At 34.6% G+C, this 22,930-nt stretch overlaps 1 protein-coding gene across 2 annotated transcripts in view; it reads left to right on the forward strand.

Moving 5' to 3' along the window:
• PARPBP (PARP1 binding protein) overlaps positions 1-22,930 on the forward strand; it is a 63,903-nt gene that overhangs the window by 18,473 nt on the left and 22,500 nt on the right. For both annotated transcript variants that reach the window (XM_001497513.6, XM_070254040.1), the window contains exons 4-6: positions 2,578-2,685; positions 16,317-16,487; positions 17,631-17,785. In XM_001497513.6, coding sequence (XP_001497563.2) covers positions 2,578-2,685; positions 16,317-16,487; positions 17,631-17,785 — 434 coding nt within the window. The remainder of the gene's footprint in view (positions 1-2,577; positions 2,686-16,316; positions 16,488-17,630; positions 17,786-22,930) is intronic.

Consider the following 22,930-nt stretch of genomic DNA (forward strand, 5'->3'; position numbering starts at 1 on the left):
GTAGCCAGAGAAAGATGAGTCAGCTGAGAACACACATGCCCAACAAAATAGAGCTAGAGGGGAATGACAACAACTTGAATCCATAAAAATAATAAGTACTTAAGGAAATGCAAGGAGACATCTAAACATAAGACTTTCTAGATCTTAAAAAAGGAAGAAAGAAAAGTTTGCCTAATGCAACAGATGAATTCAGACCCAAACTAGTATCCTGAAAGTCACATCAATAAATATTTAAAGCACAGGAAAAAAAATAAATCATGAGGGAAAAGTTAAGAAACTTGAAGCTTAGATCTAGAGGGTTTAACATGTAAATGATAGGAGTCCCAAAAGGAGCAGGTGCAGAAGAGACCATGATTAAATAAATAATATATTTGTTATAATGGATATTTCTCTGAGCCTGCTGATTAAGAATGTTCATGAAGTTCCAGGCTGTATTGATGAGAAAAGACCCATACCTAGGCATATCCTGGTAAAATTCCAGAACTCTTAAGGATAAAGGTAAATATTATAAGTTTCCTGGCAGAAAGAGCAAGTTATTTAAAAAGAGCCAAAAATTAAAAAGCCTGTCCTGAAAGAAGAGGACAGCAAGCTAAGAATGTCATCCTCAACCAAGATATCGTTTATCAGCCGTGTTAAAGGAAGGATTTGTGAGGATGCACAAAAACTTAAAGAATGTCATCTTCATACCTCATGTGAAGAACTTGTCTTTCCAAAGGCTGTAATAATGAAACAGATATCTATCTAGGGGAAGATCGTAGTGAGCAATAAAACTTGGAGTTAAAATGATAAGGGTGGACCGGGAATATGTGTGCTAAGATGGAAGGCTTACACTAAAGGAGATTCTGATACTAGTTTAGAATGAAAACTGCTAACTATTGTCGTTTGTTGGGGGTAAGTAGCAGGCATTATCACTTTTAAATAATAATAGAGAAATACAAGTGTGATTTGAGAACAGGGAAAGTGAAGGTAACCATTAATGAGATTGAAAAATATAGTATATCTTCCAAGTTAGTAAGAGGATAAAAATAGAATGAGTAGCAACTTATCAAATCAGTAAAAATAATAGTATATCACAGCACATATATTGCAATTTTTATTCTTACTTGAGAAAGCTTTATGCTATATTATGTAGAGTCTTTGTCAAATTTTTAGGTCTAGGAACCTCTTTACACTTAAAAATTATTTAGGATTACAAGGAGATTTTGTTTATGTGTTTTATATCTATTGATATTTAGCTTATTAAAAATTAAAATTGAGAGATGTTTAAAATATTTCAATTATTAAAAATACTGATAATAAACTTATTACATGTTAATATAAATAACATTATTTATGATGAATAACTATATTTTCTGAAAATAAAAAAATGTGAGAATGGTAACATTGTTTTACATTTTTACAAATATCTTTGATGTCATTTATGTTAGAAAATAGCTAGATTCTCATGTCTGCTTCTGTTTGATATGTTGTTTTGACTGAAGAATATCAAGAAAATTTGGATTCACATTGATACATAGTTGGAAAAAGAAGGACTTCCAGGATACACTGAATGGATCCTAGGGACCTCAGGAGTCCTGGGACCACACTTTTGAGACCCACTGATCTGATCTAGAATAATGTACTTTATGTGTAATTAAGTATATAAACAGTTTTTAACCAGCAGGTAATATTCTCCCATTTTTTAGGATAACATTGTATTTGTGGAAAAATAAATCTTTGCTTTCACCATCTCTTTTAAAACCATAAGAATCACAAGTGTAAGGACTACCTCTTTTCAAAATTTGTTAGATAGTAATTCTTTTTTTAGTGATCTTGAATTTTGAGATTGAAAAATCCTAGGCTTTCTAGTTTTTTTTCTTTTCTTTTACAATTGACTCCTTACAAGTACCAGCTCATCATGTCATTAGAGTTGTTGAGAACACTATTACTTTTTAAGAAGTATATATTGGTGAGTGATTTTAGTTATAACTTTGCAATAGCTGAGAGGAAGAGTGGTTTGCAATCTCATTGGGCTTTGTTAATTCAGTTTGTACCTTACCTCTAGGAGGTAAGTGGTGTACCTCAGGAGTCGTGGTGTGTGTGTGTACTTATATAGTCTTAGATCCCTTAGAATAAATGAAATAATGTTGACATGTTAAGTAGTATGGGAGAGTGAAAGCAAATATCTCTTTATAAATTATATTTTCATGGAAACTTATTTTTTTTGAAATATTGTACTGCTTAGGACACTAGCTTTACTTACATATATTACAAAAATGAAGCATTTATTGTGGGCCTTAGGTAAGACTTTTCCTTGTCTTTAATTTTCTTCTTCCATAAAAATAAAAGGCTCAGATTAAATTTCTAAGATCATCTTTTAATTCTAAACTTGTAAAACTCTGTGAGTTCAGGTGCCATTGGAAACAAATTAAAGCATTTTGTTAGGAAGTTTAATTCCATGTCTGCTTATTTACTGCCAACAGAGGTCAGGTGACACGCTATACACTGGAACATCAGTGACACTAAGTAGAACTAGGTGTGAAATATTTTTCATAGTTGGCATAGCATTTTATTAGTAATATCCTGTATTTTCTACAGAGTCAACTATCGGATTTTCTGTCTGGCAGACAGCATGCCGTAGATGATGAAACCGATCTTCATGTACCGACATCACCAATGAGTAAACACAACCAGGATAATGAAAAGGTATTGATAAATTGTGAGTAAATTAAAGCAGGATATGATCCTCTTCAAATCACTATGAATTTGATCATACGTTACAGTTACTATTTTTATAATTTTTAAAAGTTTTGATTCATTTAAATAAAACTATATTTGCAAAGAGTAATACTTTGGAGACTGACGAGAGCATGATAATAATTAGTTTCTTCACGGTTTTGGGCCAAGGTAACAGGCACTGTGCAAAAATAGGTATCACTCTAAGTATCAGAAAAGTAGTCGAAGGTCCGGGTTCAGAGAGTTCTTTGAATCTTTGTATTTGGTAAACTTCACAGTAACTGTTTTAAATGGTTGATTCTTGGGGGGTTGAAATTGAAATTGAAACCATTGAAAATCTGTTCTGTACCCTTTGCGGTTGAATAACTATGCATTATGAGTTTGATAACAGGATTTGTTGTGCAGACAAACTACAAAAAAGTAATGCCAAGTACAGATTTGGTCTAATATAATTTACCTTCAGTTGAACACAATGCTAGGTACTTAAATAGAGTAATCACTCACTAACCACAGGAGTTATGTTTATGAAAGTTTCCATGGTTAATAAAATCACCATTGACAAGATGAAAGTTTAAGAGTACTGGAAAAAGCAGTAAAATTACATTCAACATATCTAAAAGGTGGTATATAAAATGTCCAGAATATGCCTACTTCCAAATCTAACTGCTCCAGTAAGTTAACACATTTGATGAATTACCTTCATCTTTCAGAAAACATTGCTAAGGCAGATTCTCCCATAAGTCCTATGCTGTACAGATACCATTGGTAAAAATATAGTTTATCACTACCCTCAGATAAATACCTGTATACCTACTTCCTAGACTTAACAATGTGCTTTATATCTGCATCTAATATTGTTTCTCTCCTATTTGAAAGTTAAGTTGCTGACATTGTGACACTTAGTCTCCAAAATTTTTCAGCATATCATTTCCTGAAAATAAGGACATAACCACAATATCATTATCATATATAAGAAAATTTGAGTATTCCCTGTTATAATTTATTATCTTCCCTATTCACATTTCTCCATTTGTCCCCCAAATGGGTTGTATGTCTCTTTAGACTCTTAAAAATCTAGAAGAAGTCCCATCAGTCTTTTTTTTTTCCTTCTTACTTATCCAGTTAATTCTGACTGGTATTTAACTTGTTCCTCTATTTTGAATAAACTGGAAGTTATATGTAAAAGCTGGCTTAGATGGAGTTTTAGCATTTTGTAACAAATACTGCATAAATGATTCTGAGTATTTCATTTTATATCACATCAAGAGACATAAACTCAAGTTGTCCTGACTTGCCAGGTCTCTTCAGTATAAAGATGTAGTTTTCCCTTTGCTGTCAGCAAAGATCTGTGCAGTGACGCTTTGCCACTGTAGAAACATCCTGTTTCCCAACAACCTTTCACTCAATGGTTTTGTGCATGTGTTGATGATCCTTGTCTGAATCAATTATTTCTTTAGAGTTTGCAGAATGGTGAGTTTCTAACTCTATTATGTCTTTACACTAGTTAGCTGCCATTTCTCAATAAAGAAGAGCATTATCTTATCAATTAGGATGAAGTACAGTTCCCTAAAAATGGCAGGATGACTACTTAATTCTTTCTCTCTAATTAGCAGTTTAGGAGTTGGTGTTATAGTTATTTATAACATAGGAGGCAAAGTAGATATTTTTTTCTATTTATCTTTTTCTTTTTCATGTGTGTATATATGGACTCACGGGTTTTATTTATTCACAGTTTTGAAATCAGTTACAGTTATTAATCTTTGCTAAAATAGAGGGATCCCCTTCAGGCTGGTTTCTGTGTCTCTTTTATGTGCCCTGTTAAACTTTTGAGCACTTCCCTCTTTTCTGGTGTCAGAAAATATCCCAAGCCCACCTTTGAATGTTTCCTGCCTAGATGTGGTTCCTTTAGTGATTTGTAACTATTTTCTCTTGCTTGAAATTACTTCTTCACTTAAATTCTCCTTGGTTTTCCCTCCTGCCCTACATCTTGACAAAGTGCTTACCAAATTGTCTGGTCTTTTCTCAGTGGTATTTAAGAATTACATTCATACGTCAAGAGGAGAGGTCACTTACAGATCTCTTCTCTTTGATCTATCTCACAGGCTTTACAGGGAGGAAACAATAATTGTTATTGTACCTTTTAATTAAGAGGAATGAACTAATTTGTACGTGTGAAATGACCTAAGCTTTTAGAATTTTGGCTTACAGATATAAAACATTATTTTAAAGGGATATCCATGAAAAAGGATTATAGTATATAGAAACTGATGTCTTCACTGTAAGCATATAGTTTTCTTATTTCAAAAATGATAGTTTCATTGTGTTAATCCTTTATTTTTTGTAATTTGCCTTCCTGGATTGTATTTTCTAAGAGAATTTTGTCTACTGGTTAGCTGATGGATTAGATTTTGTGAGGACTATTAAAGCAGGAGCCATCCTTGGCCATTTTTCTGTTACTTGGGAGTCTCCTAATTTTTCTTTTTACAAAGTATTTTTGGAAGACAATATATTTCTATTAAAATTCCAAAGTGACTTTTTGGGCTCAGTCCTGCAAAGATATATTTGATCATCAAATATACTTACTAATGCTGCACCAGAGTCCTCAAGTAGGTTAATGGAATGAATTTAAGAAACAATATTTTTGTTTCCTTATTTTATTTTACTTCATTTTATTTTTCTTAAGGTGCTAAACTATTGCTTTAGAAATTCTGAAGTAATAAAGAGAAAAATACAATAAAGGCCCAAAAAGAAAAATCATCAGTTAAATGATATATTTACCAGAATATTCTAGTCAAACTTTTTTTTGGTCACTGTATGTAAGAATTTATATGTTGGCAAAGAATGTAGAAAATACCCGTATAAATTTTTAATCTTCTCAATTTAGAAAAACTAGTTTTCTTCGAATTGAGGTTGAGTGTCTGCATTTCAGTAATAATCAAGGGATAGGAAAAGAAACATGGAATTGTCAGAAAACTTAAATAGAATTGTTCAACTTCTAAACAAACATTGCAAATACTTTGTGGTGTGGATAGAATCAGTTTATTAAACAAATAAACAGAACAGTATCTGTATTTTTGGTATCTTGGTAAAAGCTTCAATCTTGTGGGTTTTTCAATTTAGGCCCTTGCTTCTGGACATCATAACTGTATTTATGTAGAATGCTTTTCCAGAGAGCCTCTTTAAAACCCACTTGCAAAGACAAGAGCAGGGAAACCATAACTGCCATGTTATCTGACCATAATGATGGGGATAGATTTCTAATTGCAGCCATGAGTTAAAAGAAACACTCTAACTGTGAAGACTCCAAGATATTTTTCCCTGATGTTCGCCTAGCATCGCAGATCAGTAAGACAAAATTTGCTAGCCTTAAAGAGCGAGTTGTAGATGTGGGAGTTCAAGCCCTGGTTTTTATCCAGTAAAGATCAGATATATATGTATTGGTAAATCCTCATTATTTTTGGACAGAAGAAGCACAGTGAAACAGAGATTGCATGAAATTAAATGTAAAAGAGTCAGAAAGTTTCTGATTACAATGTAAATGTCACTTTTTCTCTGTTTTGATTTTTGGCAAATTGTGTTACTCTTTCCAGATGTCAAAGGGATAGTGAAGAGATTCATATATTTTAGACAGACTATTGCACTATGAAGTTAAAATGGAAACTTTTGTATTATACTCTCACATGAAGTGTTGTGATTTACTGTGAAAGTAAAGATAAAATGACGTTTGAAATTAAGCAGAAAACTGTTATACTTTATTTTATTAAATTTTAGGACTGATCTTAAAGATGACTTTAACTTAGTTGTACCTTAGAGTATTTTTCTTTTTAAGGCAATGCAATAAAAATATATGAGCACTTATTGGATCCCAGGTAAGATTTTATCAATAGTTTCAGTTTTGAAACGTTTAAAAGGGCAATGTATTAATTTTTCTTTCATTCATCATTGAACAAAAACTGAGTGCGAACCTATTAACAAAAATGGGTTGATTACCTACTATAATGCCAGTCATTCTATTAGGCCCTAGGGATGCATCATTTGCTCTCATGGAGGTCATAAAGTAGTAGAAAAATTATGAAAATAAACAAAATATCAGAAAGTACTAAGATCTATGCTGAGGATTATAATTGGCTGTTACGCAGAGTTATAATAGGGTGGTAAGAAGGGGAGAATGTGAATTGTTACTTCATATTGGGAAATCAGGGAACCCCTCTACAAAGGTAACATTTAGCTAGTATCTTTAATATTTAAGAAAAAAGATTTCATGGGTTTAATATTTAAACGTTTTTTTTAATCAATTTTGCTTAAATTATATTTCGAGTCCGTATTTAAGATAACCTTTTCCTGTCCAGTGAGGTTTTTTTAAATTGACTCTGACTGCCTCTCAGCTTTCAAGAATTGTTTTCCACATGAAATTTAAATAATCCATAAGCATTTTATCTGTAAAAATGCTTTTAAGATGTGTATGAACTTGAGACTTCCTTAAACATTGTCTAAGTTACTTCTTAATGATTTGTAATTTTTTAAAATTATTTTTTATTTTTTTATTGAGGTCATAATAGTTTCAGTTGTACGTTATTATTTGTCAGTTACCATATACATGTGCCCCTTTACCCCTTATGCCTACCCCCCAATCCCCTTTCCCTCTGGTAACCACGGATCTATTCTCTTTGTCCATGTGTTAGTTTATTTTCTACCTATGAACAAAATCATACAGTGTTTGTCCTTCTCTGTCTGGCTTATCTCACTTAACATAATACCCTTAAGGTCCATCCATGTTGTTGCAAATCGGAGAATTTTGTCTTTTTTATGGCTGAATAGTATTCCATTGTAGATATATAACACATCTTCTTTATCCATTCATCAGTCAATGGGTACTTGGGTTGCTTCCACATCTTAGCTATTGTGAATAATGCTACTATGAACATAGGGGTGCATAAGTCTCTTTGAATTGTTGATTTCAAGTTCTTGGGACAAATAGTAGTGGAGTAGCTAGGTTGTATGATATTTCTATTTTCAGTTTTTTGAGGAATCTCCGTACTGTTTTCCATAGTGGCTGTACCAATTTGCATTCCGACTAGCAGTGTGTGAGGGTTCCCATTTCTCCACAACCTCTCCAACATTTGTTATTTTTTATCTTGGTGATTATAGCCATTCTAATGGGTGTAAGGTGATATCTCAGTATTTTTGATTTGCATTTCCTTGATGATTGGTGATGCTGAACATCTATTCGTGTGCCTATTGGCCATCTGTATGTCTTCTTTGGAAAAATGTCTGTTCAGATCTTCTGCCCATTTTTTGATCGGATTCTTTTGTTGTTATTGAGTTGTATGAGTTCTTTATACATTTTAGAGATTAACCCTTTGTCGGATATGTGATTTGCAAATATTTTCTCCCAGCTGGTGGTGTTTTGTTCCTGGTTTCCTTTGCCTTGCAGAAACTCTTTAGTCTGATGTAATCTCATTTGTTTATTTTTTCTTTTGTTTCCCTTGCCTGAGTATTTGAAAAGATCCTTCTCAGGCCAGTGTCAAAGAGTGTACTGCGTATATTTTCTTATAGGAATTTTATGGTTTCATATCTTACCTTCAGGTCTTTAGTTCATTTTGAGTTAATTTTTGTATATGATGAAAGATAATGGTCTACTTTTTGCATGTGGCTGTCCAGTTTTCCCAACACCATTTATTGAAGAGACTTTCTTTTCTGCATGGTATGTTCTTAGCTTGTTTGTTGAAGATTAGCTGTCTGTAGACATGTAGGTTTTTTTTGAGGAAGATTAGCCCTGAGCTAACATCTGCCACAAATCCTCCTTTTTTTGCTGAAGAAGATTGGCCCTGAGCAAAAATTTGTACCCATCTTCCTCTATTTTATATGTGGGACCCCTGCCACAGCCTAGTTTGCTAAGTGGTGCATAGGTCCGCACCCAGGATCTGAACCCCTGAACTCCAGATCACCAAAGCAGAAGGTGGGAACTTAACTGCTGCACCACCGGGCTGGCGCTGATATGCGGTTTTATTTCTGGGCTTTAAATTGTGTTCTCTTGATCTGTGTCTCTCTTTTTGTACTAGTACCATGCTGTTTTGATTGCTATAGTTTTGTAGTATATTTTGAAGTCAGGGATCCTGATGCCTCCATCTTTGTTCTTTTCCCTCAGGATTGCTTTAGCTATCCGGGGTCTTTTGTTGCCCCATATGAATTTTAGAATTCCTTGTTTTATTTCCATGAAGAATGTCATTTGGATTCTGATTGGATTACATTGAATTTGTAGATGCTTTAGGTAGTATGGACATTTTAATTATGTTTATTCTTCCAATCTGTTTGCATAAAATATCATTCCATTTCTTTATGTCATCGTTGATTTCTTTCAATAATGTCTTGTAGTTTTCATTGTATAGGTCTTTCACCTCCTTCATTAAATTTATTCCTAGATATTTTATTCTTTTTGTTGCAGTTGTAAATGGGATTGTGTCTTGAATTCTGTTTGTGTTAGCTCACAATCAGAGTATAGAAATGCAACTGACTTTTGTAAGTTGATTTTGTACCCTGCAACGTTGCTGTAGTTGTTGATTATTTCTAATAGTTTTCTGATGGATTCCTTAGGGTTTTCTATATATAAAATCATGTCGTCTGCAAACATTGCCAGTTTGGATACTGTTTATTTCTTTTTCTTGCCTAATTGCTCTGGCCAAAGCCTCCAGTACTATGTTGAATAAGAGTGGTGAGAGTGGGCGCTCTTGTCTTGTTCCTGTTCTCAGAGCGATGGCTTTCAGTTTTCCCCATTGAGTATGATGTTGGCTGTGGGTTTGTCATATATGGCCTTTGTTATGTTGAGGTACTTTCCTTCTATACCCATTTTATTCAGTTTTTAACATGAATGGATGCTGGATCTTGTCAAATGCTTTTTGTGTGTCTATTGAGATGATCATGTGGTTTTTATTCCTCATTTTGTTAATGTGGTGTATCACATTGATTTGCTGATGTTGAACCATCCCTGTGTTCGTGTATAAATCCCTCTTGATCATGGTGTATGATTCTTTTAATGTATTGTTTTATTCGGTTTGCCAATATTTTGTTGAGGACTTTTGCATCTGTGTTCATCAGTGATAGTGGCCTGTAATTTTCCTTCTTTGTGTTGTCCTTGTCTGGCTTTGGGATCAGGGTGATGTTGCCCTTGTAAAATGTGTTAGAAAGTGTTCTGTCTTCTTCAGTTTTGGGGGATAGTTTGAGAAGAATAGGTATTAAATCTTCTTTGAATGTTTGGTAGAATTCTCTAGAGAAGTCATCTGGTCCTGGACTTTTATTTTTTAGGAGATTTTTGATTACTGTTTGAATATCTTTATTTCTGATTGGTATATTCAGATTCTCTGTTTCTTCTTGATTTAGTTTTGGGAGGTTGTATGAGTCTAAGAATTTATCTATTTCTTCTAGGTTGCCCAATTTGTTGGCATATGGTGTTTCATAGTATTCTCTTAGAATCCTTTGTATTTCTGTGTTGTCTGTTGTAATTTCTCCTCTTTCATTTCTAGTTTTATTTATTTGAAGCTTCTTCCTTTTTGTCTTGGTGAGTCTGGTTAAGGCTTTGTCAGTTTTGTTTATCTTCTCAAAGAACCAGCTCTTAATTTCTTTGATCTTTTCTATTGTTTTTCTGGTTTCAATTTCATTTATTTCTGCTCTAATTTTTATTATTTCCCTCCTTCTGCTGACTTTGGACTTTGTTCTTCTTTTTCTAGTTGTGTTGGGTGTAATTTAAGATTGCTTATTTGAGATTTTTCTTGTTTGTTGAGGTCGTCTTGTATTGCTGTGAATTTCCATCTCAGGACAGCTTTTGCTGCATACCATATGAGTTGGTATGGCATATTTTCATTTTCATTTGTCTCCAGATATTTTTTTTATTTCTCCTTTAATTTCTTTAATGATCCATTGGTTGTTCAGTAGCATGTTGTTTAGTCTCCACGTATTTGTCACTTTCTCAGCTTTTTTCTTGTACTTGATTTCTAGTTTCATAGCATTGTAATCAGAAAATATGCTTGATATGATTTCAGTCGTCTTAAATTTATTGAGGCTTGCTTTGTTTCCCATCATATGGTCTATCTTTCTTTTTTTTCTTCTGCTTTTTCTCCTCAAATACCCCCAGTACACATTTGTATATTTTAGTTGTGCGTCTTTCTAGTTGTGGCATGTGGGATGCCACCTCAGCCTGGCCTGATGACCAGTGCCATGACCGTGCCCAGGATCTGAACTGGTGAAACCCTGGGCTGCTGAAGCAGAGCACGTGAACTTAACCACTCGGCCACAGGGCCGGCCCCTGGTCTACCTTTGAGAATGTTCCATGTGCACTTGACAAGAATGTGTAGTTTGCTGTTTTTGGATGGTGTGCTCTATATATATCTATGACATCCACCTGGTCTAGTTTTTCATTTAATTCCCCTATTTGCTTGTTGACTTTCTGTCTGGATGATCTATTCATTGGTGTAAGTAGGTTGTTAAGGTCCCCTGCTATTGTTGTGTTGCTGTTAGTATCTCCTTCAACGTTTCTTAATAGTTGCTTTATGTTCTTTGGTGCTCCTGTGTTGGGTGCATATATATTTATAAGTGTTATGTCTTCTTGGTGGAATGTCCCTTTATCATTATATACTGCCCCTGTTTGTCTCTCATTGCCTTTTTTGTCTTGAAGGCTATTTTGTCTGCTATAAATATTGCAACACCTGCTTTATTTTGTTTACCATTGGCTTGGAGTATCATCTTCAATCCCTTTCTCTGCGCCTGTGTTTGTATTTAGAGTTGAGATGTGTTTCCTCTCTGGGAAATTTTGTTGGATCTTGTTTTTCAATCCTTCCAGCCACTCTGTGTCTTTTGATTGGAGAATTCAATCCATTTACATTTAGAGTGTTTACTGATATATGAGGGCTTAATGCTGCCAGTTTATCACTTGTTTTCTGGTTGTTCTGTATTTCCCTTGTTTCTCATCCCATGTATTTCAGACTGCCAATTCAGTTTGGTGGTTCTCTATGTTGGTTTTCTCAGTTTTCTCTTTATTAATCATTTCTGTCTCTGTTCTGATTATTTATTTAGTGGTTACCATGAGGTTTGTGTGAAAAATCTTGTACGTGAGATAGTCCATTTTCTGATAGCCTCTTATTTCTTTAGTCTAAGCAGGTTCCATCCATTTCCTCTTCCCCTTCTAAGTTGTTGTCACAGATCATTCCATTTTGTACTGTGAGTTTGTGTTTAAAGTGACAAGATTATACTTATTTTTGATGTTTTCCTTCTCTTTATCTTTAATGTTATAATCAAGTGTTTCTAACCTGTTCTGATAGAGAGCTGCAATTTTCTGATTTTGTCTGCCTATTTATCGCCTTGCTAAAGACTTTGTAAACCCTTTCTTTTTTTTTCAGGTATGAGGGCCTTCTTGATCATTTCTTGTTGGGGAGGGTGGGTCTTGTGGCAATGAACTCTCTCAGCTTTTGTTTATCTGGGGAATTTTTTATTTCTCCATCATATCTGATGGATATTTTAGCTGGATAGAGTATTCTTGGCTGAAGGTTTTTGTCTTTCAGAATTTGGAATATATCATTCCACTTTTTCCTAGTCTGTAAGGTTTCTGGTGAGAAATCTGCTGAAAGCCTGACAGGGGTTCCTTTGTAAGTTATTTTCTTCTGCCTTGCTGCCCTTAATATTTTTTTTGTCATTGACTTTTGCCAGTTTTACTAATATATGTCTTGGAGAAGATCTATTTACATTTATGTAATTATTAGTTCTATTAACTTCTTTCACTTATAATTCCAGCTCCTTCCCCAGGTTTGGGAAGTACTCAGCTATTATGCCTTTGAACAAGCTTTCTGTTCCTTTCTCCTTGTCCTCTTCCTCTGCGGTACCTATAATCCTTATGCTACATTTCCTAATTGAGTCAGATATGTTTTGGAGAGTTTCTTCATTTCTTTTTAGTCTTAGTTCTCTCTCTTCTCCATCTGAAGCGTTTCTATATTTCTGTTCGCCAAATTGCTAATTCTATCCTCCATAATATCAGCTCTGTTATTCCAGGACTCCAGATTTTTCTTTATCTCGTTTATTGTGTTTTTTGTCTCTAACATTTCTGATTGATTTTTCTTTATAGTTTCAATCTCTTTTGTGAAGAATTCCCTCTGTTCATTAATTTTATTCCTAATTTCATTGAACTGTCTTTGTGAATTTTCTCACGAGTTTTTTTCTGATAGCTACTTTGAATTCTCTCTCATTTAGATTATAAATTTCTGTGGCTTCAGGATTGATTTCTGGGTGCTTGTCATTTTCCTTCTGGTCTAGAGTATTAATATATTTCTTCATACTATTTGATGGAGTGGATTTGTGCCTTTGCATAGTGATAGTTTCTGGTCGTAGATTCCACCTGCCAAGATTGGTCGGGGCAGTCAGGAGCTGTGTGTTCTGAACCCGCCAGGATCCCTAGCATCTATGACTATCCTTTCTAATCTATGCTGACAGGGCCCATCTGCGATTGCCTGCTCACCACTGCTGCTGTACAAATGCACGCACATGTGCTCTGTCGAGGGTCCTTTACTCTGGCCAACAGGCTGAGTTGGTGTCCCGGGCGGGGGAGTGGGGCACTTTCTTTTGCATGTGTGATCCCAGGAGTGTTTTTGCTCTGTCCTCTCTATCTGCCCTCCTGGGGTGCTGGCTTGATGAAGACACCTCTGCAATTGCTTAGCCTACTCTGTTTTGGAGCTTTCCAACAGCTGGTTGGCAACTCAGAGTGCAAAGGCACTCCCAAGAGAGCTGCCCTCCCCCACTCCTCTCATAGCTGCCTGGTACCACACCTTAGGTTGCTGCTGGGGAGGGAGAGGCGATTACCTTACCTTCTTTCTCTTCCTCCTGGAGGGTCCAGCATGTCCACCTTCAGACGTTTATCTGTGTGGGTCTCTCAGATATCTATTGTGTTGTATGGATGTCCTATGTTATTTTATGAATGTCTTTTTCATTCTATCTTAGGAGAGTCTAAGGTAAGAGCTCACCCCGCCATGAGGCTGATGTCACTCCACCTGATTTGTAATTTTTTATTGCTGCCTTTTAAAATCTCTTTTAGGCTTTCTCGTTTAAAATATAATTAGAATGGAATATGAAGAATTTTTAATTTTAATAAGGAAAATATTTTCTTAGAGTTTACGGATAATAAATTCCTGAGTCTTTAGCTAACTTATCAGTCACTGAAAGACTTATGAATTTCATATGTTTTGAGAGTGATTGAGTTTAAATTTGAGTCCAGTTTTCCAAGGGAATAGAGAGGATTTCAAGTGAACAGTCTGGAAGCAACGTCTAAGAGTTAGAAACGAAGAGGGCTGTAGAGCAGAAGGTGGGGTAAAAGTAGTTGAGAGGGTGAGAACAAGAAGAGAATTGCATACAAGGAATTTAATTTTGTTGAAATTGAATTTCTCAATTTTTTCCTATTACGAATTGTTTTTTTTGTGTCATATCTAATAACTCAGCCCAATTCCAAGTCATAAAGATTTTCTCCTATGTTTTCTTCTAAAAGTTTTATAGTTTTATATTGTACATTAAGATCTATGATCCACTTTGAGTTTTATAAGGTGATCCACACCTTATAAAAGGTCTTAAGTTAGGAGAAGTTCATTTGTTTTGCATATGGATGACCAGTTGTTCCCACACCAATTATTGAAAAGACTGTCCTTTCTCTATTGTTTCTTTTGCTCCTATGTCAAAAAACTAAATGGCTGTATCTGTGTTGGGTCTATTTCTAGACTGTCTATTCTGTTTTGTTGATCTGAGCATCTGTCCCTTTGTAAATTCTATGCTATCTTGATTATTATAATTGTCCAGTAATTTTTAAGATCATTTCTCAGCATATTTAATATGTTTTCCCAATGTTTTCTGGCTTTCATACTTCCTTTTTGATGACCTGTTAACCTTATTATTGTTTCCTTGTATGTAATGTGCCATTTTGCTCTGGCTACTCTCAAGACTTTTTTCTCATGTTTGGCTGTCAGAGTTTGATTATAATGTGTATAGAAGTGTTTTTCTTTGTGTGTTTCCTACTTGAGGAGCTTCTTGGATCTCTAAATTAGTGTTTTTCCACCAAATTTGGGATGCTTTTGACCATAATTTTATGAAATATTTTTTCTGCTTCTTTTATTGCTCTGCAGGATTCCAATTATGTGTATGTTGGATTTCTTTAACTTGTCCCACAGATCTCTTTCATTCTTTCTTCTTTTTTTTCCTCTTTTGTTTTTCATATTTAGTAATTTCTATTGCTATATCTGTAAGTTCACTGTGACTTTCTTCCACTTTCTCCATGTTGCTCTTGAGCCCACCCAGCAAATTTTGTTTCAATTATTTGTACTTTTCATCTCTAGAATATATACTCTAGAATGCACCTGTGCTAACAGCTGTTGCCTATTTCTTCCTTTTTTTTTTTCCTCTTCTTCTCTCCAAATCACCCCAGTACATAGTTGTATATTGTAGTTGTGAGTGCCTCTAGTTGTGCCATACACATCTTATCTCAATTCTTTTAAAATTTAATGTTCCTCCAGCTTCTGACTACCCCTGGACACTTTCCAGTGTTTTTAAATAGCATTTGTAATTTTTTATTTAATATTCCATGTTTGTTGTCTGTGGGGTTCACATGTTTACTCACTTCTCCCCCATTACTGGAATTCGTAGGGCCTTGAATAACCACAGACTTGGAATTCTTACCCTTCTTCTTGCAGTTCTTTTAAGATTAAATTCTCCAATTTCTGTCTTCTTTTTGGATGATTTCCAGTGTCTTTACATAGTTATGTTTTTAAAATTTTATCTAATATTTTATAGTGGGAAGTCACATAATCACTTCCCCAGTACTAGAAGTTATAAGCCCTTGAATAGCTGTAAATAGCTAGTTTTTATTTTTTTTAAAAAAGATCATTGAGTACCCTGGTTTATCATTTGACTGATGGACAAGTCTAGTATATTTGAAAACTGATGCTCATATCAGCTTCTCTCAAATATTTCTTATCTTGTATTTGAATGGTCTATGTCTCTGTTTTAGGCCAGTTAAATGTCAACATCAACTACTTGTTATTAATTGGTTTAACATTTGCTTGAACTTCATTTTAATACTTAGTTGGTTATTTGGTTTTGTCAAAGTTGGTAGGTATCTAATAATTCTCCAAAAATTTAACAACTTCAGCCATTATATTTAGCCCTGTAAAGGATGTAGGTATAGGACCAAATAGTGCCAGCTGGACCATGCCCTAAGCTTTAGGGGACTTCATTACTGGTTATTATTTAGTGGCAAATGTATACAGGGGAATGAAATCGGGCCTCATTAGAAATACAGACTTCGGACTGTATCTTTTATGTCATTTTTTAAGAGACATTTTCCAACAATTATGATGACTGTTATTTACTCATAGATTCTCACTGGTGGCAAGTTGTTTTAATGAGTAAGAGTGTGTTAATTGTCCAACCAGACTTTTGGTTGATATGGCAATTCTCTTTTTTCCGAAGAGCTGAATGAGGTATTGTCATTAAATGATCATAAGTATTTTTACTGCATGTAAAAAACCTTATTTATGGATTTGGAACAACTTCAATAAGGAAAATAATATTTTATTGTACAGGTGAAGTTACTAGCAAAGAAAATTATCTACTCATATTTAAACCTGCTAGTGAATTCAAAGAATGACCTGGCTCTGGCTCATGTTCTCAATATTCCTGATAGAGGACTTGGAAGAGAAGCCTTCACCGATTTGAAACATGCTGCTCGAGAGAAACAGATGTCTATCTTTTTGGTATGGACATGTTACATTTTCAAGATTTCTTAAAGGCTCTTTGAACAGTATATCCATGTACCTTAATATAGAATTCTTGTAACTAGGATAAAACAACTTTTGAATTGTTAGTATATGTTCTCTGTCTGTATTTGAAAATCCATGGTATTTTTAGTTTTTACTGTATCCTTCAAATTTCACAAGGGACCAATTTCTCTAACGTGGTGTTTCCTTACATGTATTCTGTAGAGTGCTAGCCCTATTAAATTCTCCTCAAATAAATATTCCCAAAGGCAAAAGTCCCTATTAAATGGTCTTTGAACAAATGTTTCCAAGGGCAAAAAACCTGAAAATAGTATATTCCCTCATTGAATATACATAATACATGTTTGTGTATCAAAAACTCCGAGAAGTCCTGCTGTAAAGAAATCTGCTTAAGTTAACCTTGTTATTTAATCTGTTGTTTCCTACGTTTTTAACCATAGAACTTTCCCCCAGTTATTGAAATTTCATTGCATTTGTGTTTCTCAGGATACACTTTGGAAAAATACGGCCTTAGAACGTTCATCTTTGATGGAGGTGCTCTTACGTATAGCCATCATATACATATTTTTATCATTGTATAGGCAAGGCCTTTTGAACTACACATGATCAAATAATCCTAAAATGTGAAATCTGGATGAGATTTAGTGACTATCCAGTTTAATCTGTATGTTACAAATAAAGAAGCTAAGGCCTAGAAGAGTTGAATTAATTGCCCAACCTTGAATAAATCAACACAATTGACACTGAAAAACCCCTTTGTCCCATATAACAATTCCAGTAGCCAGCAGTCAACCTAATAAGAATATATTCATAAACTAATTCTTTATAGTCATTGATATACTTTTATGAATATACTCTTATGCCCTTGGTTTGTCCCCTTACTTGACTCTTTAATCTCCATCCACCTGCATTGCCATCACCCTTGCTGGCATGATTTCTGCCTGGCACTTGTTTCTTTGATTATTTGCTTCAGAATCAAAGTGTGGCATGAGTCATAAAAAATGCTTCACTTTACCTGTATACTCAGAAATATAGAAAAGTACCTAGCTTCATAAAGTAAATTGTTGTTTAACTTCCTAAATCATTAAGCATAACTAAATCATTTGTTTTAATTCACAGGTGGCCACATCATTTATTAGAACAATAGAGCTTGGAGGGAAAGGATATGCACCATCACCATCTGATCCTTTAAGGACACATGTAAAAGGATTGTCTAATTTTATTCATTTCATTGACAAATTAGATGAGATTCTTGGAGAAATACCAAATCCAAGGTAATGATTTTTCATAAATTACAAATGTGTGTTATTAATCTGTCTTTAAAACTTCACCGAATCAGAGAGAGATTCAAATATAAGAGCTATTGAAATGATCAAGCATAAGACCAAATAATAGGGAGAAGCAAAATATCTAGATGAATAAATTATAATCACATGACCTATCCCCTTGAATTTCTGCCTATCTATGATTCCAAAAGTTTTGCCAAAGTCAAATGCCATGTTCAAATTAAATTTGACTGGAGAAGAGGGTTTACCATTTATCTTTTTTGGGAGAAGAAATCGATTTTCGAGTACTGGAAATGACTGAATACATAATTTCTTTAAACTTTTTATTTAGCAATAAAGGAAACCCATACCAAGAATGAGTAAGGAAATTGACAAACATGATGCATTCTATATTATATTTTTTGCTAGTTTTTTTTTTCATTTTCTTATGCATAAATCTTTGATTCATCTGAAGTTTGTTTTCTATATGATATTGGATGTAAGACTGTTTTTTGACTGATAGACTCCCATTTATAATATGAGGATATTGGATGGTGAGTAATTTTTCAATTAATTTGTGGGGGCAGAAGTAAGTTGTATATGCTGCAATCATGGTACATCACTGTCACTGTAGTTGGTATGTCATAGCATAGTACTAATAAAATAGCTGGTATTTATTGAACACTTACTATGTATCAGACATTGTACTAAGCTCTTTATGGGGATTATCATTTGATCATTACAACAACCTTACATTATAGGTACTATATAAATACCTAATTTAGAGAAGAAGAAACTAAAGCACTGGGACTAAGTAATTTAGTCACATTGTTATTAAGTAGCAGAGCTAGAATCTGAACTCAGTCAATTCTGGCCCTGGAACCCATTCTTTTAATCACTATATTTTATTCCATGAAACTTCTTTCCATTTTAAGATTTCAAGAAGAATTTTTTTCAGGATTTTGTTCTGAATTGCATCCTTCTATCTTCTTATATTGATATCCATTATGGGGAAGTAAATTTGAAAGAGAGTTTTGAATATGACTTATAGTCAATATTAGTGACATCTTCTGAGCTTTCAGATAATATATTCCCTGGCCATTTCTTCTGATAGCAGATAATTAATTTTTTTAAATATTTTATTCTTAGCAAAGCAATATAGGTACACTTTGTTAAAGTCAAATGGTACTACAAACATATAGTAAAAAAAGTCCTCCTCAGAGGAATTGACTTTAAATATTTATTTATGTTTGTTTTTTGATATTCCTCATTTAAATGAAATTTTTATGCTTCTATTTTTGATTTTTCAATTTTAGACATTACCTATTAGCTTTCTACCATTGGAGATGAGGATTTGCTACCCACTCACCAACCTCCTAACACGCCTTTTTCCCCTCTCCCCTCTCCTACCATATACACGGACACATGCACACAGTTCTCTTCTTTCATCTTTCTAATAGTAATGCCACAGTTTCAGATTAGGTCATATTTTAGAATTTATATTATTATGACTCTGTAAATATTGCCTACAGCTAAGCTATATGATGTCTTCCTAGGTCTGTTTCAGAGTGGCAACCCTAAAGCTTCATCATCACCTTGTGAATTTTCTTTGCCTCTGCCATGTTTCCTGGATCTCATGACTATTTTTAATTGGTAAATCCCTTATTTTGCTCAAATAGCTTTCTCAGAGAAAGTAAATGGGAGACACATATCTTTATTCTATTCTCACATTTGATTGTGGTCTTATGTCATGTTTCATTTGTCTCTCTAAGATTATTATATTTAGTTTCTAAGATTATTTTTATCTGCTTCTTGGTTGGTCTTTGCTTTATTTAAGTCAAATGTTCTTTTTGTTTGTTTTGCCCTCTTTCATGTTAGAGGTGCTCCTCAAATGTCTGGTGATTCTGGATTGTCCTTTCATATTCAAGAATGAGGCCCTAGAAAGCTGATTAGCAGCTCTGCATGGTGGATGTCATTATAGCATGGTGGCCCGTTGGCTTTTGTTGGGGCTTCTTCAGATCTCAGTAACCACAGGTCTTTTCTTTGGGACTTACCCAAAAATTTCTACGGAGGCATTCTTTAGTCTCTTTCTGAAAGCTGTAAGTCTGGCTGGCAATATTCTGGGATTTGAGCTAGGATGGTTGATGCTGAGTCTCCCAGTTCAGTGTGTAGACTTTTACTCAATCCCTGTGTTTTCGGTCCCTGGTGCCTCTAGGTCTGGAGGCTCTCTGGCTTGGTTTCTTCAGAGTATTCCTGCTTTCCATGCTGAAGTGAGAGAAGTGCACTAGTCTGACTGCTCAGAATAGGAGAGGAGATTTAGGGATCTTGGTGTTGCTTATACAGACTCTCACCTAGCTTTCTTGTTTGCACCCCTACCTTATCATAGCCTTCAATATTGCCTTCAGTTTCTGAGAATTTCTGTGGTTGCTTCTTCTTGTCTCTTTTAGCAGTTACCTAGGTTTTAGCTTTCTCTGTTCTGGATAGTCAGTTACTACTTGTCCATTTGCTTTTCATTTTTCCATACTTTCATGATGTGTTTCTGCTATCATTGACTATTGTCTCCTCTTCTGTTCTTTTTTTCTCTATGAATTTAAAATCCTCACTTTTTTGTCATTTGAGGGGGGTTTTAGGAAGGAGAAGATATAAATGCATGTACTAAATCCAGTGTAATTTGTTATAATTACATTCCCTTTGGAGGAATTTCTGGTTGCGGTAAGTTATCAACAGGTTAGAAGTACATTCATACGACAGGATAGAAGTACATTTCAGAGGCATCTAGGGTGAGAGAATAGACTTGAATTCTTCAACTTAATAGCCAGTTATTTTGAGTATCCTATCTGGTCATAGTGACCAATTATTCTATGTTCTAGGGAAGACACTGAAGAAGTGGGTGTCTAAATAGTGGGTGTATTCAAGTGGGTGTCTAAATAGTCTGCCTGAGCAATCTTCATTTCTTTATGGTGATTTTTGCATGTATTAAGTGTATATTCATTTCATAATCTAAAAAATTAATAAAAACTAAAAACATATATCCTACTTATGCAATAATAGAAGAATGTACAGAGGAGAGGACAATTAACCTAGTTTGTGGGAGCCTGGATGGTTGTACAGTTGAACCTAATCTTGAAGGATGAATTTGAAGGAGTTAGGCAGACATGGAGAATGGCGGTGGAATGAGGCCCAGATAGGGAGAAGAGAGGATATTTTCTACACTGAGTATATTATGGGTAAACTTTTGGGACATTATTTCATTGGTTATTCATTTTGTCTTACAATTTCAAATTCTCCTAGTACTTTAACCCAGTCTAAAAAGATTAAGAAAAAAATAACAAACCATCTTCTCTGTCTTTGTCAGTTCCTTCTCTTTCTTTTTTCAGCTCAAATTCTTGGAAAAAAATACTATTTTTTAGTCCATTTCCCAGTTTATGATTATTTACTATATATTTCTCACTAGGCTGTAAACTCTGTGAGGGCTTTACTGCTTTCTTCACCAATATTCCCTAACCCTAGCACAGCTTCTGGCACAGAGTAGAATATTTGTTTACTTATCTGTACTTAACTGACTCACACTCATTCACTTTTCCACTCTACTGAAGCTGTTCTGCCAAAGATCACTTATGATCTTCTAGTTGGCATAGTCTTTGGTCTCTTTTGAGTCCTCAAATTTGATTATTTTCTTCAGCACTCTACCCGTAACTTCTGAGATTTCATTCTCTTATTTTCCACGTACCTCTCTGACTGCATGTATGCAAATTCTAAATCTATATTTCAGTGAAATTCAAATCTCTTTCCTGAGTTTCAAAAATATATCTTTACGTACAGGTTGTTATCTCAAAGGCAACTCAAACTTAACATGTCCCAACTAAATCTTCATCTTTCCCTGCAAACTTGCTTCTCCTCCTGAACTGCCCAGCTTGATAAAGCCTCTCTCCCTCCAGCCACCCACGCAGAAATCTGCAACCTATCTTTGTGTGTGTGTGTGAGTGTGTGTCTGTGAGGAAGATTGGCCCTGAGCTAACATCCGTGCCAATCTTCCTCTGCTTTGTATGTGAGATGCCGCCACAGCATGGCTTGATCAGCGGTGCGTAGATCCACACTGGGGATAAGAACCTGCAAACCCAGGGCCACCAAAGCGCAGCATGTGAATTTAACCACTATGCCACCAGGCCAGCGCCTGGAATGTATGTTAAATTCCTCTTTTTTCTTTCTCTATCCCTTCAGTCACCAAGATCCATCAGTTCTTCTTACTTAACATGTTTGATATTCCTTCTCTTCATCTCTATTCCTATAACTACTATCTTATTTACATTTTTTATGAAAAGTCTGTTTTCAGACTTTCATCCTTTCTTGCCTGGACTTTTTCACTTATCTCCAAGATGTCGATTCTGCCTCCAGTCTTGAGTTACCCCATCCTGTTGTCCTTGCGGCTGCCAGTGATCTTTCTAAACAGCAAATGTTACTCCCGTGATTAAAACCCTTCAGCTATTCCGTATTAGGTACAGGATAAAACTCCAGAAACCTCAGTATGATGTACAAATTCTATATGGTCCAACTCCTGCCTGTATTTCACTCTGGTCTCTGTCTCTCAGCCTTAAAACTTAGAGATAAAAATGTATTTAACTCTTGTGACTGAGTATAAGTTTGTACTGCTTGTCTTTTAATGTGGTCGTGGTGGTAGGGAATCACAATAATCTTTGAGTCCAAGGAAAGATGGAGAATAGACAACAGGGAAGAAATCAAAGAAGAATGGATTTGCACACTTAACCTCCCCACTGCCAGCTTTTCGTCAGGCCATCTTAGCTATAGTTTGGCTGCATTTCTACATTTTGCCAGTAGATGCCACCATAAAATGCATACTATACTTTGACCTGAAAAGTGTCTTAAATTAGGGGTTTCAGCTTACGTAATTTGGTTAGTTCCCTGTTGCTCAAATGTTTAAAATTCTGTATTTCAAGTGTATTACACAATAACTTTTAATGCACACCTACATTATACTTATTGGCTTAAATATTATGCATTTATAGAATGTTAAGTCTTGTTGAAATTATTCAATGCAAAATCCTATGTTACATTTTTCTTATTTAAAAACATTTTAGAAGCATTTTTGATACATTTTGTGTGACACTTTTAATCACATTTAATTTTTAAAGATAT

Source organism: Equus caballus, chromosome 28 (genome assembly GCF_041296265.1).
Source record: "Equus caballus isolate H_3958 breed thoroughbred chromosome 28, TB-T2T, whole genome shotgun sequence".
In the NCBI taxonomy this organism is placed as follows: domain Eukaryota; kingdom Metazoa; phylum Chordata; class Mammalia; order Perissodactyla; family Equidae; genus Equus; species Equus caballus.